The 15,588-nt window shown below is 56.2% G+C and overlaps 2 protein-coding genes across 18 annotated transcripts in view; one reads left to right on the top strand and one right to left on the bottom strand.

Moving 5' to 3' along the window:
• Window positions 1-236: 236 nt before the first annotated feature.
• On the bottom strand, window positions 237-13,563 carry MTHFR (methylenetetrahydrofolate reductase). 6 transcript variants are annotated; one of them, XM_027110171.1, is made up of 12 exons: window positions 13,450-13,563; window positions 10,873-11,118; window positions 9,474-9,712; window positions 8,505-8,615; window positions 5,546-5,739; window positions 4,577-4,827; window positions 4,153-4,287; window positions 3,798-3,978; window positions 3,372-3,554; window positions 2,454-2,555; window positions 1,477-1,596; window positions 237-1,105 (listed from the first exon to the last, which is right to left on the bottom strand). In XM_027110171.1, exons 2-12 carry the CDS (start codon window positions 11,103-11,105, stop codon window positions 887-889), a joined length of 1,968 nt encoding a protein of 655 aa, XP_026965972.1. In that variant the 5' UTR covers window positions 11,106-11,118; window positions 13,450-13,563; the 3' UTR covers window positions 237-886. The 6 variants fall into 6 exon arrangements, with proteins under 6 accessions (XP_026965972.1, XP_026965969.1, XP_026965970.1 ...); XM_027110168.1 differs by lacking the exon at window positions 13,450-13,563 and adding an exon at window positions 13,034-13,409; XM_027110169.1 differs by lacking the exon at window positions 13,450-13,563 and adding an exon at window positions 13,034-13,409 and having other exon boundaries at window positions 10,873-11,115.
• Window positions 13,564-13,637: 74 nt separating this feature from the next.
• The window catches only part of CLCN6 (Cl-/H+ antiporter 6), a 28,696-nt gene continuing 26,745 nt past the window's right edge, over window positions 13,638-15,588 (top strand). For 4 of the 12 annotated variants that reach the window (XR_003433447.1, XR_003433446.1, XM_027110156.1 and 1 more), the window contains exons 1-2: window positions 13,640-13,918; window positions 14,706-14,765. Coding sequence is in view for 5 of the 12 variants with exons in the window: in XM_027110156.1 (XP_026965957.1) it covers window positions 13,832-13,918; window positions 14,706-14,765 (147 nt within the window). In the remaining 7 variants the exon portion in view is untranslated. Of the gene's footprint in view, window positions 13,919-14,164; window positions 14,557-14,705; window positions 14,766-15,588 lie in introns of those variants that run through there. The other 8 variants (XR_003433450.1, XR_003433449.1, XR_003433448.1 and 5 more) reach the window with 6 other exon arrangements.

Raw genomic sequence — 15,588 nt, 5'->3', positions numbered from 1 at the left:
GAGGGTGAGCTGTGACAAAGTGAGAGAGTGGCATGGACATATATACACTACCAAATGTAAAACAGATAGCTAGTGGGAAGCAGCCGCAGAGCACAGGGAGATCAGCTCGGGGCTTTGTGACCACCTAGAGGGGTGGGATAGGGAGGGTGGGAGGGAGGGAGACGCAAGAGGGAAGAGATATGGGAACATATGTATATGTACAACTGATTCACTTTGTTATAAAGCAGCAACTAACACACCATTGTAAAGCAATTATACTCCAATAAAGATGTAAAAAAAAAAACAAAAACAAAAACCAGCGCTGTATAAAAGGGAGAAACTCAGCTGAGCTCTCGGCTAGGAGGCGACAACTATTAGGTTTCAGGCCAAGGCCCATCCAGGGGCCAGGGCCTGGCAGGGCAGTGGGCCACCCCTTCATTCCCGAGTGGGTCGTGCCTGGCTGCCAACGCCTTGGAGGTGGAAGGCTGCAGCGCCTTGACCTCGCCATGTCTCCTCTGCAATCCCACAGAGCCCACTGCCATGTTCGCTTTGCTTGTCCTCCATAGGCCCCAAGAGCAAGGTCACTGGCAGTCCCAGGCTGGCTCCTAGGGGCTCCATCAATGACAACCCTTCTCAGGGACGATGCGTTCTGCCCACGTGCTCCTCTGGGGGATGGGGCTGCTTCCCACTGGAGCACAGACTCTCAGCTAAGCAGGGAACACCTGGCTCCCGTGTGGGGCGGACTCCGGTCCAGCCAGAGCCTGGAATCCTCACACCAGTCTAGCTGCCATCATCGTGTCAGGGGGTGGGGGGAAGCAAAGAAGAACGGGGGTCTCCCAGAGAACCAGGACGGAGAGGAGGAAGGCGGGACACAGTGGCCTCAAGCTAAGGCTGTCAGGGCTCAGGGTCACGGCGCCTCCGTCTCCCTCTTGCTCTGGGGGGGCCCGTTGAGAAGCTCAAACGTGTCTTCCACCACCTGCCACAGACAGCTGTCCAGCGGGAACTCGTTGTCCACCAGGTTGACCAGGAAGTAGTTGTCGTGGATGTGCTGGATGACCATGCGGGACGGGGACCCCTCCTCATACAGCTTGCCCCACTGCTCGACCCACAGGGCGAAGGCCTCGTCCTGCACGCACGCACAGGCACGCGCGCGCACACACACACACACACGGAGACACCAGCACACACACAGACAGAAAGACACAGGTACGTGTGCGGTCCCACATACAGACACGCCGGCCAGGTTAACAGGGCTGCCCTAGGGCCAGGGCTCCACACTCAGCACCCCAAGGGCCTCTGCTGCTGCCCGACAAGACGTTTCCAAGAATAGAACTTGGCCCACTGCCAGTGCCACCCCTGCTCCCCAGCCCAGAAGTAAACACCATGAGTCAGAGTCAGGGCGCTGCCAGCCCTGGGGGTGTGGCCCCGAGCCACCCCACCCGCCCGCCCAAGGCTCTGGAGGTGGGCAGGGCAGGCCTGCTCCCGGCCCCCCCTTACCTTCCAGAACATGAAGCTGACTGGGTCCACCACTGTGGGCTGGATGACCTCTCGCCCAGGGAAGATGCCCCAAGTGACGGCGTTGGGCTGCAGCTCGGGGGCGTTGGTGATGTTGCCACCCTGCGGGGCGGGGGGGTGGCACAGTGAGTAGGGGCAGACTTGGGGTGCAGACAGCTCCAGCCCTCTCTCCCCGGGGGTGTGCTCCGCCCCCCCTCCCGCCGTCACCGCCCCACCCCTGCCCCGCCTCTGCAGCTCTGTGACAGCCACGAGCCTGAAACCCAGACGTCACCCTGGGCTTTTCCTTCCTCCTCCTACGCTCCAATCAGCTCCACACCCACTGGTACTGCTCACTTCCTCTCGTGTCCAGCCTGGCCAGGCCTCTCTTTGCTACTCAGACCACCAGGGCTGCTGACTCTAGTGTCCCCTGGCCCTGTTAGCCACACAGCTGTCCCCTGGGACCTGCCCAAAATAAAACATGGAGCCAAGGCTCCCTCTTGCCTATACGGTAAAACCCAAGTTCCAGGCAAGACAACTGAGACCCCTGAGGACCCGGCCCGGCTCAACGCGTCAGCCTCACTCTGACCCCATTTGGCAGCAAAGCCTCTGCACGCCCTCGGCCCTGTCCCTGGGATGCCCTTTCACTCCCCATCCTTAAAGATTCAGGCCACACAGGAACCCTCCAAACACCTCCCCCGATCTCTCGAGCTAGACATCCCTCCCTCGGATCCCCAGCTTCTTCCTACGCTGAACTTCACTGTTATACAGTGCAACTGCTTTTCACCCATGCATAATTATTCACTGACGGCTGCCCTCGCCAGGCCGGGAGCTCTCGGAGGGCAGGGGCCTGGCTCTGTCTGCATATCCATCTGGCACGATGCGTGGCCCCACTGGGCACTCCGTGACTGCTGAATGGTGGAGTAAACGTGGTGCCCTCACCCCGGCCCTGCTGAGCGCCCTTTGACCCGGGGCCGGCCCACCTTCACATCCACGATGTGGTAATTCACCCGGAGCTCGTACTTCTTCAGCACCTGCAAAAGCGCCTCCACTGTCTCTCGGGAAGTGAAGAACTCTAGGTAGGCCTGCGGGAGGGAAACAGGTGCCATCGTGTAACCCCCAGTCCTTGCTGGATGTCTTCGCTGGGCGCTGCTGAGTGGGCCATGTGCTCTGAAACACCAGATGCCTGCCCTCCTGACCGTCCCAGGGAGGCATCCACGAGGACACTTAAGGCGTCGGGACTAGCGGTGGCCACTAGTTGGGAGTTGAACCCATAAGCAAAGGGAGGGGAGCAGGTACGTGAGGTTTCTCGGTCTGCACAGGTCTGAGGGACGTCTGCCAACCCTTCGTCCAGTTGGGAAAGGTTCCATGGAAAAGTCGCTCCAGAAGCTGTACAGGGGGCCCAGTTTGGCAAGTAAGGCAAGGGAGGCCTGACACACCCCATCCCCCTGTCTGCTGCGGGGAGGGCTTCTCCAGCACCACCTGGCCACCAGGGATTAAGCTGGGCTTATTTAAATTCACTTCCCAGAGCCCTCAGGCTTTAGTTTAGAATGTAATTTTAACTCCAGCAGCCCCAGGAGAAAGGGGTCCACAAGGAAGAGTAATAACAGCTCCCAGTTAGGGGATGCTTCCCACGTGCTAAGCGCTTTATGTGCTTTGTCACGTTTCATCCCCAGAGCACGACGTGACATATCCCCATTTTACAGAAGGGAAAGCTGAGGCCCAGAGTGGTCAAGTGACCAGCTACCCAGGTCTGTCTGACTCCAAGCCTGAGATCGCATCCATTCTGATCCCCGGCCGCTCAGAACAAAAAGCCCCTGAGATGAAGACCTCTGTCCCCAGCTCTGGGGAACCCCTGCAGGCAGGTCAAGGGAGGGTAGCCCTGTGCGTCCCTGCCACACCTTCTGGAAGACATAGCCCCCACCGGGGCCCCAGCCCACGACGGGGTCGGAGGACGGCTTCCCGTTGATGTTGGGCTGGGAGTTGATGGTGAGGATGCCCCGCCGGTTCACTCGCAGCAGCTCCTCCTTCATCAGGCTGGTCTCGGCCGCTAGGGGCTCATCATTCCAGGGCAGGCAAGTCACCTGGGGAGGGTAAGCCGGGCTGGGTCCCTCCCTGTCACGGTCCCCATCAGAGGCCCAGCCTGTCTCTGCTTCCGTAAGCCCCTTCCAGGCACCCCACGTGGGGACCCCCCCAACTCACCTTCTCCCTTTGCTGAGGTGCCACCTCCAGGCACAGCGATGAGGCTCAGGGTGGGGCAGTCACGCCCGCATCTGGCCCATGGGGCGAGGGCAGGTACCCAGGGATCCCATCCCAGCAGCACTCACTTTATAGCCGTTCTGGTTCGGCTCTCCCGAGAGGTAGTGGGCAAAGACTTCAAAGACACTTTCTTCACTGGTCAGCTCCTCCCCCCACATCTTCAGCAGCTCTTCCTTTGGGGACTTGCTCTTCAGATAGAAGAGGTAGTAGTCCTTCAGCTCCCCGAAGGCCGGAGAGGAGGAATTGCCCCTGGCGGAGGAGGTGCCGGGAGGTCAAGGCACACCCCTGACCTTGGGCTCCAGACAGTAGCATCCACCTGCCCCGGGGTGGGGGGTGGGGGGGGCATTCCTGTGAATCCTGTCCCGAGGGCTCCACCATGATTGGTCTCCCTCCTTCCAAGAAAGTTCATTTGCAATGGCTCACCAGCGGCCGTTGGGGAACTCATCCCACTCCTGGGTGCGATAAATGTAACTCTTTGGTCTGGAGGCCCAGAAGATGGGACGGACATCTTCCTCCCGGCGCTTGGGGTGGGCACTGATGGCCCAGGGCAGGGGACGTCTGGGTGAGAATGGAGACAGAAAGGGTCAGGGCTTGGCCAGAGGGAGGGGGCACCACTGAACCTGGGTTCTCCCACCTTGACTCGTAAACGTCAAGCCGGATGGCATTCCCGCTGAGACCGGAGCCCTAAGGGTGCCACTAGCCGCGGCACAGACATCCCCTCTGTGCCCCCTTGGCAGCCAGCACTGCCAGCTAGGGCGCACTCATTCTGTGACTTCTCTCTGACCTCCCTGCCCACCCGACTCTCCTCTGTGGCTCCAGGGCCTGAATTCGGGGCCGCTGGCCTCACCTGGGGTCCTCGATCCACAGGCCCAAGCGCTTCAGCACCTCTGTGGTGGCCACCTCGCGGTTGAGGGTGTAGAAGTGCAGGCCCGGCACCGAGCCGCTCGCCAGAAGCTCCCGGCACAGGCTCAGCGCCTGCTCGATGCCATAGTTACGGATGGCGTCGTCGTTGTCTTTGATTGGCTCGATCACGTCCTTGATCTGCTGCGGCACCTCCAGCTTGGACAGCTTTACAAGCTGCCGGAGGGAGTGGTAGCCCTGCCCAAGACACAGGGGGCTGTGGGTCCCATCGCCCTGCCCGTCTCTCACCCCAAATACTCATCCCCCCACCAGGCCTCCTGGCTCTGCAGTGCGACACAGACTGACCCAGGAAAGTCAGACCATCTTGTAACAGCACTTTTTGCACTCTGCAGGCTGCAGCCGCCGCCCACAGCATCGCTGCCATTGGTCTGAGCCAGTCCTCTGGCCCCCAGATGTACCTATTGATAAATGGTGGTCACCTAAGCCAGTGGTTCCCAGGCCTGACCAGTGACCAGAATCGCCTGCCAAACTTCAGAAACGTACAGATTCCCAGGTCCCACCTCAGATCTATTACGTCAGAACTCCTAGGCATGGGATCTGGAAATCCACGTTTTAAAAGAGCTTATTAAATGATTCTGGTGACAGCCAAGTTTGGGAAACACTGATTTAACCCAAATTTATAATGAGAGTAATGATCTCTTTTACTGACACTTATCAATAAGCCCCTCTGACAGTTACCGTTGCTATTTTGGGGAGACATAAGAGGTAATCAAAAGAGGGGGGCAAGACAACATTTTGCAAGGACCGAGCACCTGTCTGATGAAAATCTAATGAGCGTCAAAGAAGAACTTTGGCCTGAACGCGGCACTTCAGGTTCACTTTGGCCTGAACCAAGGCCCTGGCCCGTGCTAGGACGGGGGCGGTGGGAGTCCATGAGCCCTCTTGGGACCCTCACCTGAATAGGGAAGATTCCGGGGAGGATGGGGCAAGTAATGCCTATCTCGGAGCAAGCCTTAACAAAGCGGAAGAAAGTGTCGGCCTCAAAGAAGAGCTGGGTGATGATGAAGTCGGCTCCCGCGGCCACCTTCTCCTTCAGGTGCTTCAGGCCAGCCTCAAAGCTCTCTGCGTCGGGGTGGCCTTTGGGGTAACCTGCCAACAGGGATGACAGTAGAGAGAGACTGGCTCCACCTGCTCGAGGGGAGTGATGAAGCAACCAGAGAGCTGGGGACGGAGAGCTCCGGATCCATACCTTCCAACCCCACGGCACGGACAGGCTGAAGCAGTGATGGCTGGGCTCGTCTGATGTGCCCCTCACCCTGGAGGTGACCCTCGGTGAACGCTGCCTTAGAGCCACCCTCCCAAGAGTGGGGATGGATTGCCCCCAAACACCCACGCTGTCCTGCCATCAGCTAGGCCAATCTGGCCTGCACTTTGTGGCCACGGAAGAGAGGAAATGCTACGTTCACACCAGCCAGCCAGCCTTGGGGTAATGGGCTTGACTCTAGGTACTGGATTACAACAGTGCTCGTAATTTCACATTAAAATTACTCAGGGGTCCCAGACAGTGCAAAATCAGAAACCACGTTACACAAGGAATAAATGAAGAGAGTAGAGATGTTCTGCTTGAAGAAAAGAACGCAGAGAATATGGTAACTATTTCTAGACGCCCACAAGTCTGTCACTGGGAAAAAGGAGTCACCTTAGTCGAGTTCCTTATTCGTCATATTCTGTGCTGCTTCTGATGGCAGAAGTAGGATCAGCTTCAGAGAGCTGCCTGACAGCACGAGCAACCCCACAAACGAATGGACTCCCAGTGTGTGAAAACAACGCGGCAGGGCGATGACCCTGTGCCGGGGATGCCTGGGAGGCGGGGCCAGATGTCCCCTAGGTTCCCGACTAGCTCCAGGAACGGTGCGCTCCCTTCCCTACACGACTGAACTTACTAGTGGCTCTGCCTGCACAGGAGAGACCACAGGCCTTCATGAACTGCAAGCAGAGTGCCAGCTTCCTCAGCCTGAGGCCAGGGCAGGACCCCAAGCCAGGAAGGGGCAAGCCTGAACCCACACTGTTGGGTAGCCGGGCTGCTTTGCTGTGATAATGCAGTTTCGTTCTTAAGAAACCCTGAATCATCAAAACTGGATATAAAAACGACTGTTTTGGGGATGGGCGTGGGAGGATTAAACACTAGAGCTTTATACTTTTATACTATACTATACTATGCTTTTATACTTTATACTACTTTTCCAGCAGACGTTTCAGAAACAGAGGTTTTAACAGCTGCAGCTCTATAAAACCTCAGTGGCACCCAACAACTCCAGCAATTGCCTACATCTGGATTTTGCTGTTTTACTATATTCTTGTTCTGTCACGGCCAGCTGGGTGCCTTCTAATCCACCGGCCCTCTTTTCCATCACTTTACCATAAGCAAAGCACCAAACCGTTCAGCAACTGTGTGCTCACAGCTCTGCTGGTTTCCCTTGGTGACCGTCCAATGCCCACCACACGTGGGCACATTCCCCAATCAACCGACTGTCTCGTGGCCGCACGACCAACGACACTTCAATTCCTACCTCCTCATCGGGGCCTCCTAGACTCATTCACCTCAACGCCCTCTTCTCAACACTAAGAACAGCGGACGTGTACATGGGGGCCTGGGGACGCAGCCCAAAGTCCCCACAACAAGTAATTTCCTTGAAGCCACGTGGCTTGTATTTTTAAATTCAGATCACTTTGATCTGCTACTCCATAACGTAGCCATGTTAATAAGAATGATATGATTTTGCCCAAAATATTTGAGAAAAATTGTCATGCCAAGGTGATGTGTCAGATTAATCCCCGGACTTCCTGTGTCCCTGGCACACACTGCCTCACCACACCCAAGCCCCCGTTTGAGAAGCTGAAGGCCCAGACCCCATGAGTCGGGGCAAGAGGGAAGGCCACGCCATCTGTTTCCAGCAGGTGAACCTTGCCTCCTGGCTGTAGCTAAAGAAACTAGAGTTGAGCCGACGCAGTTCTCTCTCCTGAGGATTTGGAACTGATGCTGAGACCTGTCAATCAGTCTGGGAGAGCCAGGAGCAGGCGGCGGGTCACATGTGTACCGTACATATCAGGTCTACTGGATGAGGCATGAAGCAGCGGGGGGTGGGGGGGGTGGGGGGGGTGGGCAGAGAGAACGAGGGAGGGCCTTGGATTCTGCCTGCCTCCTGGTTCCGGCGCTTAATGAGGTCTGATGCCATTTCCTGACCTTGTTCTGAGATTCCCTGCCCCCGGAATCTTAATAAATATACCTCTTTTGTTTAAAGAAGAATAGGGCTGGGAAGCAGGCTAAGAGCAAGAAAAGGCAGAGGAAGGGACTTCCCTGGTGGTCCAGTGGTAAAGAATCCGATGCCTCGCAACGTCTAAGATCCCACATGCCGCGGGGCAACTAAGCCCGCGAGCCACAACTACTGAGCTCGCACGCCTCAACCAGAGCCCGCGTGCCGCCAACTACGGAGCCCACGCGCCGCAACTACAGAGCCCACGCGCCCTGGAGCCTGTGCGCCACAACTAGAGAGCGAAAACCCACAAGCCGCAGCTAGAGAGAAGCCTGCACACCACAATGAAGAGCCCGCGTGCCGCGACAAAGACCGGACGCAGCCTAAAATAAGAAAGAAAAGAAAAATAAATAAATAATAAAAAGAAAAGGCAGAGGAACAAAAACTTAAGGGTGGTGGCACGCCTGGGTGGGCAGCAGATGACAGAATGATGAGAGGGCAGACGCTACTCGATTCACCCCTGCACCTCTGTCACCTGGCGCAGGCCGGCCGGCGGTGCGCTGAGCTAGCGGGTCCTGACCTGAATGCTGAAGGGGCTCCCTGTGCCTCTCCTTCCTTCCCCTCCCCGGTCCCACCCACTGGGATACCCCAGCCTCTCACCTGCCACACAGACATCGAAGTAGTCACCAAACTCGCTTCGGATGTGCTTCACCAAGTCTACGGCGTAGTTGAAGCCTCCGTCCTCCTCTTCCCACTGGTCACCTATGGGGTCTGCAGGGTTGGAGGTCACAGTGCTGGGTCTCACCAAACCTCCAGGTAGCCTCTCTGTTCCTTCTCCCCCCACGCCCAGGACCGTGAGCACGTCGAAGGCAGAGCCTTCCTATTACTCAAGTTGGTGTCTCCACTTTCTAGCGTAGCACTTGGTAAACAGTGGGAGGGAAGACAGCAGCCAACCCATCAGTCACTGAGCACCGACTCCGAGGGCCCCGTGCTGGCAGCAGCAGACAGGGAGCAGCTGCAGCTCTGCGTTCAGCCTGGAGCATCGGCGATCCCTTCCCTACTCACACCTGGGTGTGTCCACACACCCTCACCCAAGCCCACGGCTCGTTCTCCCACTCCCTCGGAACCCTCACCTCCCGGGAGAATCTTCCACTCATCTCAGGTGAGAAGTGGTCTTTCAGGTGGTGAGCGTGAGGCCACAAGTGCCCACCCATCAGGCTCCCGCTTCCCACACTTGTGTGGCCCAGTGACAGTGCGTGCCAGAGGCATAGCCAGCTACTCTCACTCCTAGGACACATGCCAGAGCTGAACTCTGACTGGGCCAATGGCCAGGTGCAACCAGGGATTGATTAATTGCTTGATTAATCAACTGATCGTGTACATCGGGACAGAGGGTTGTCAGGCCCCGGCCGCAGGCCCAGCTGAACTCCTACTGCGAGGTCAGGAAGCGACTCCACACATCTGTGTGTCGCCCGTGGCCTCCTGACCCACACTGCCCTTCGACGCTACTGGCAGGGGCGGGACCCTGAGTGTACTCAGTGTGGGACCTGGAGAAAAGGAAAGGACCGTTCTGGGGACAGAAGTCTTCGGGAAAGCAAGACCCCAGAGAGCAGAGTGCTGACTCCACACCTCCCCTCAGCGCCAGGATGTTCTTCAGGCCCAGACGCTTGGCCTTGTGCAGGTGGCCCGTGATCTCTTCCCGGCTCTGATGGCAGCAGGTCATGTGCAGGATGGTCTCCAGGCCACAGTAGTTCACGGCGGTGCTGGCGATCACCATGGACGAAGTCTCCTTGTCTGAGCCAGGGTCCCCTGCTGGATGCCAGGTCACATCTATGAAGAGGGGACCACCTGCCCCCATCCGGTCAAACCTGTGGGGAATTTCTTTCTGAAGAGGGGCTCCTGGGGGTACACCACCCTTCACCACCTTCCCATGGGGTCTGGGAGTTAGAGAAGCATCACATGCAGGCTGGAATCAGACCGACCTGCATTCATATCCTGGCTTTGCTACTCACTGGCTGTGTGATCTTGGGAGAATTACTTGATCTCTCTGAGCCTCAGTTTCCTGATTTCTATAATGTGGCAGAGGGCAGTGCCTACTTCATAATAATACTCTGAGGATATCATGACAGATGGCTCCACAGCTCTTAAAACAGTGCTGGGTACACGGCAAACATGCAATCAATGTGCTATCATTACGATTACTCTTATTGTGGAGATAACATATAATGACAATGAAACCAGTTTGTGTGAGAGCAGCACTTTGGCCTTGCAAAGTGCTTGCACGTTTATTATCTCTGGTGAGTTAAGACATTTCAATGGTCAAGGGGTCGGGGACCCCTCAGAGTGGCAAAAGCAGGGCCTCGTTCTAGGGACAAAGAGGGTCAGCAGACACAAGTCTCTTTCCTGCCGCCCCCTAGTTCCGGCGCAGCAGCCAGGAGTCCTGCAGAGCACGGCCACATTTCCATAACTAGAATCGAGAGCTATACGTGCGCGCATGCGCTGTGTTACAAGCTATAACGTGGTGCATTGAAACATCTTTGTGCCTTCAAACTTCACAGCCTTGGGAGTGACACATAAGAAGTGCAAGCGATAAAAAGCATAAACTTTAAAAAAGGAACTGTGATTCATCAAGTGCTAACATAATCCGGTTGGCATTTCTAGATTTCAAGATGCATAATCCAAATTCCTAACTTGCTGAAAATGTTCTCCAAGCCGCCGTTTTGTAACTTCCTAAACTCTCCTCACGGATCCAGCCCCAAGTTCCGCCAAAGAATTTAGTCTGAGAGAATCAACATTTTTAGCACATGGAAGAGAGAGTGTCTAAACATTCCAGGTGCTCGGAGGGGCTTTTACAGACAACAGAAGCCGCGTATCAAAGGATCTACCCTGGCTTTGCTTTTTTCCACCCCCTGTGGCTGCCTTTTCCTGCTGGGTCAAAGTGCAGCCCAGCCTCGGGGCTGACAGTTCATCTTTTCCCCCTGCCCCCATCCCCCAGTCTGGCCCTACTCCTTATCTTGCGATAACTCACCTTGAGATGAGATTGACAGCTCCCTCAGCAGTTCGAGGAGGGAAGAATTCTAGGGAGAACCACTTGTCACCAGATTCCATCCTCCGCTTCATCTTCTCCCTGAGCCTCTCGTGTCGTTCAGGGTCCAGCACCGGTGTGGAACACCTTGAACTATCCTTGGAGCTCTCACTGCCACTGCTGCTGCCCTCCCAGCGGGGGCTGGGGCCGCCATGCCCTCTGGGTTCGTTCACCATGGCTGAGCTCCTGCTGCACGGGGTGAGGCGGGGGCGTGAGACGGCAGGCAGGCAGCCAGCCAAGCCCCAGCAAGGCAGGATCAAGCGAGAGATGCTGCATTTCCACGCACGAGGAAGGCCGGTGAGGGTACGGGTGACAACGCGCCCACCCAGTGGCTCCACACGCCAGTTACGACTCTCTGCGCTGCCTCGCTCCAAGCTTTGCCCTCCGCTGCTGCCTGATTCCGCATGATAGCCCCCACCCAGCACAGAAACATGCTCCTTCAGCCCGTGGATCCTCCGTGACCGCTACCTGATGGAGGGTGGCACTGAGAACCTCGCGCTGCCGGCCTCCCAGGCTCGCATTCCCAGGGAGGGGCAGCAGTGCCCCGCCGGGAGGACCTTGGGTTTTGGATGGTCCATTTCTGCCAGTGTAAACTCAGACCCCAGACCACTGGGGAAGAAATGGAGGAAACTTCCCCAGCGGGTGTGTCCAACTGGGCGGAGCTGTGACAAAGGAAGAGCTGAGAGCAGCAGCTGGGGCCGGCGCGAAGGGGCGGGGGCAAGGCTTCCCCGAGAGAGGGAGGGCTGAGGCTCTAGAGGCCGAAGGCGGATGGAAGGAGGGGGACGTGGGGCTGCAGACTGCAGGGTTTGGGTGTGATGAGGCCAACAGATGTTCAGGGTGACTGGATCACATGCCAAGGAAGGAACGGCTCAGCCATGGAAACATCTCCTGTTACTTGGAACAGTTTGTACGCATGCAAGCTGTAAGGGGTGAGGGCTTGACAAAGCAGCCTGATTTCTCCCGAGTTTGTGCTTCTCTGAAAAGACCATGTCATGGGTTAGAACTTGACATTGGCTGGGTTCCAAAAACAGCCAAACCCAAATTCAATAAGAGCATGAATTTATGTCCAACTCAGAACAAAGGCTTAAGTCTGTGCCTGCCTTCCAGGCTGTTCTCCTTACACACACCAGTGAAGTCAGTTCAAGCGATTACAGCGACTGCAAAGCCACCACGGTGGAAGCCCTGAACCATGGCAACCACAGGCTGGCCGACGAGAGGGCACAGCGCCGTTGGGCAGTTTGGTGGGGAAAATAAGACAAAAACTAAAACAAAACACTACTCTTGCACAGCAAGATGCAAACACACAGTAGTGAAAATCCAGGGTGTGCTGACCTGGAGCATTGGAGGAGCAACCAGGCCGAGTTCACGTCTTTCAGGGAATGTCCACTGCTAAGCCCGTGTTCTTAACCATTTTGGGGGTCCTAGACTCTTGAGAAACTGATGAGATCCAATGCTCCTCTCCCCTCAAACACACACAAGTGCACGTAACATACCCTGGTACACCCAACGTCAAAGAGTTGAGACCAGACCACCGCCAGGGATGCCCATTTTGATTCTGACCTAAAATTCCAGTTTCTCTGTGGGGATGAACGACTAAGAAAGGGGAAAGTGTCAAGATCAGCCTAGTCTGGCCTTTCTTCCGAATTCCAGAGAGTGCCTCATTAATTGTCTGCTGGAACAAAACCAAGAGGGGAGAGGAGGCTGAACCACCCACAAACTAAATGCTCTTTCATCTGTTCATTAAGACTTACTGCATTCCTAGTATGTGCCAGGCATTAGCCTTCTTCCAACATTTTTCACGTGCTACCACTTAACCCATTTTAAGCTAGGATCCCATAGCACCCTGGGTTGCAACTGTGGCTTCACATATTTGTCTCCGCTCCCTCTTCCCAGTTCCCTGAGACCAGGGCCGGGTACTCTGCCTATGGTATCTCCGCGCTGGCACCCGGTAACAGCCAGCACTCACTGAGCGCCGACGGGCCAGGCGCTGTCACGCCGTCCTCAAAGCAACCCTCTGCCATTTGATGAGCACTTAATCGGTGCCAGGCACCGAGCAGTGGGGGAATACGGAGCCCACCACTCCCAGAGGGGTCCCGGTGTGCACCTGTGAGCCGCCCGACGCAGTGGGCGTCGGGGACAGCAGTGCCAGCGGCCCACGGCTCTTCTCCAGGTGCTCGGCAGGGAGCCGGAGAGATGCCTCTGGCGCCGGGGGCTCGAGGGCCACGAATCTAGTCACCGGGTCACTAGGTCACGGGCGGGGGCGTAAGCGAAGGCCCAAGTCCACCCCCAGCTCGGGGCCGCCTCAGCCCTGCGGTCCTTCAGTCCAGGCCGGGGGCCGAAAGTAAGTCTCCGCTTCACGGTTGAGGATCGCGGGCGGGGCGTGCACGCAGAGGGGGCGGGCCGACCGGCCACCACCGCTCCCCGCCCTCCGTCCAGAGCCCGCCCCCGGGTAGGTGGCCCCCAAGGCTCCCAAGGCCCTGGGCTCCCTCCCCGGCGACCACAAGCCTCGGTGTCACTCACCCTCTGGTCGCGGATGACTCAGGGCGCGCGCCCGTCGCAGCTGCATGGCCGATAAGGAGGTGCCAGCAGACGCGGCGTGGCTCGGGTGGGGGCGCGGCGCCGGTGTCAGGTTGCTTAGGAAGGCGGGGCCAGAGGGTGGAAACCACCCTTGCGGGCGCCCGGAAACCCCGCCCCCAACATGGCGGCGCCCAGAAGTCTCGTTGGAAGCCGTCCCTCCACCGTCATGTGACGCGAGCCCTCGCCTCACCCGTCTGCAGCCACTCCCAGTCTCCGTCCCAAGCTCGAGAGGGCCACGTGACACTCCCGAGGCCAGTCACGTGAGGCGCGGATCCTGGGTGGGAGGGGTTGGCGGAGGGGTCCAGAGTGGCAGTAAAGGAGGAAGATGGCGGGGTGCAGGGGGTCCCTGTGCTGCTGCTGCAGGTGGTGCTGCTGCTGCGGTGAGCGTGAGACCCGCACCCCAGAGGAGCTGGTAAGAAGCGGGTGGAGCCGGGCTGGGGAGGGGGCGGTTGCTAAGGGACGGCGAGAGGCGTTGCCGGGGGTGGGGCCGGGCCGAGCTGGGCCCGCAGGTAGCAGCGGGTGGGGCCTGGGGACCGCAGCCTGGGCTCTCGAAGCATCTGCCCGGCTTCACGTGTCCAAGTCTTGGGTCATTTCTCAGAACCCCTCCCTGGAATCTGAGGGAGAACCCAGACCAGCTTCAGTTAATCCCATCCTTATTTTTTTTTATTTCCATCTGAATGGAGTTTTGAATGAAACGAGCATTTTCGGAGTGAGCCCCCTCGCTGGACTTTGTGCATATCATGCAGCTGGCTTAGTTTTTCCAGCCCTTTCTCACTCTATCCCTCACCCTTTCTGGGTCACTGATAATCCAGCGTCCCTCTGCAAAGCACCCTGGGAAAACTTGAGTTGTGTCCCCAGAGTTGACAAGTCCCTCCTGATTTCAGACTCGGCATGTTATCAGACGGAACCTGAACTCTTTCCCCCTTAAACTGGCAAGTGACATCTTTGAAGTGTCCTGACGATGAGAGGTTATTTGGAGAATGTATAAGTAGGAATGAAGCGGTCACCTGACGACTGTGGATCCCCACCACATTACCCCCATCCCAAAAGGTTTTTTTTTTTTTTAGGTCTTGTTCCCATTTGATGATAATGGCTCCAGATGACTTAGAAACTAGTAGCTGGTTTCAGTAAATACTTCTGCCTCTTTCCACTTTTAAAACCATTAAAAAGGTCTTCCTTCTCTGGATCTGTTTTTCTAGACCATCCTTGGAGAAACACAGGAGGAGGAGGATGAGATCCTTCCAAGGAAAGACTATGAGGTAAGATTCTTAGATGCTGTCTTGGGTAACATAAGTAGTGAGTGACCTCACTTCAGAGCGAAGCATTAGGATTCCAACCAGAGATGCTCTTTGACCTTCTCTCCCGGGGAGTGAGTGGGTAAGATGTAACTTCTTTGTGGGAAGGGGCCTGTTTAAGAAGCGCTTTTCTCACCTCAGCCCCAAAGCAGGGTCTGGGTGTGTCTCCAGGCTCCCATAGATCTGTGGCACCTTAACCTGGTTAGAGCATGTGTTTGCCATTAGACTGTTTGCTTTTTTACAACTTGTAGAGACCCGGAGTCAAAGCCACTGACAGTGTTTGCTAGTAACAGGTGTGGGCCAGTTCTCTTCTAAGAGAACTGGGTTTTCAGATGATTGTTTCCTGCCCAAGCAGCTTCTCTCAGAATTGTCAGTGCTTGGTTATAGTTGCAGATTTCAAGCATGGGACTCTGAAAGTGTGTGTGTGTGTGTGTGTGTGTGTGTGTGTGTGTGTGTGTGTGAAGGCCAGTGCTGCGGGAGTGCCTTTATCATTTAATCAGTTTATGATGACATTTCTATGATTTTTGAAATGGCAAAAACAAGCCATGGTTGTGATAGAGGATTCGTAAATGATTTATAAAAAGAAGCTAGGGAAAAACCCATAACACTGCTCGTTAAAAGATGATTATTCACTTTACTAAACGTCCTTTTCCATGTTTTTTTCTTAAGTAACAAAGTGAGAGTCTACTAAATACACTATTTTAACATGTTTTCCCCTCCCAGTTGATAAGAATTTTTGTAGCAATAGATACTTTTCTGTAATATCTTTCTAAATAGGGGAATAGCA

Source organism: Aethalodelphis obliquidens, unplaced genomic scaffold, assembly GCF_003676395.1.
Source record: "Aethalodelphis obliquidens isolate GAN/ISIS:26980383/991018 unplaced genomic scaffold, ASM367639v1 scaffold9, whole genome shotgun sequence".
In the NCBI taxonomy this organism is placed as follows: domain Eukaryota; kingdom Metazoa; phylum Chordata; class Mammalia; order Artiodactyla; family Delphinidae; genus Aethalodelphis; species Aethalodelphis obliquidens.
The sequence above is the reverse complement of the archived record's forward strand: the minus strand, read 5'-3'. Positions and strand labels throughout refer to the sequence as shown.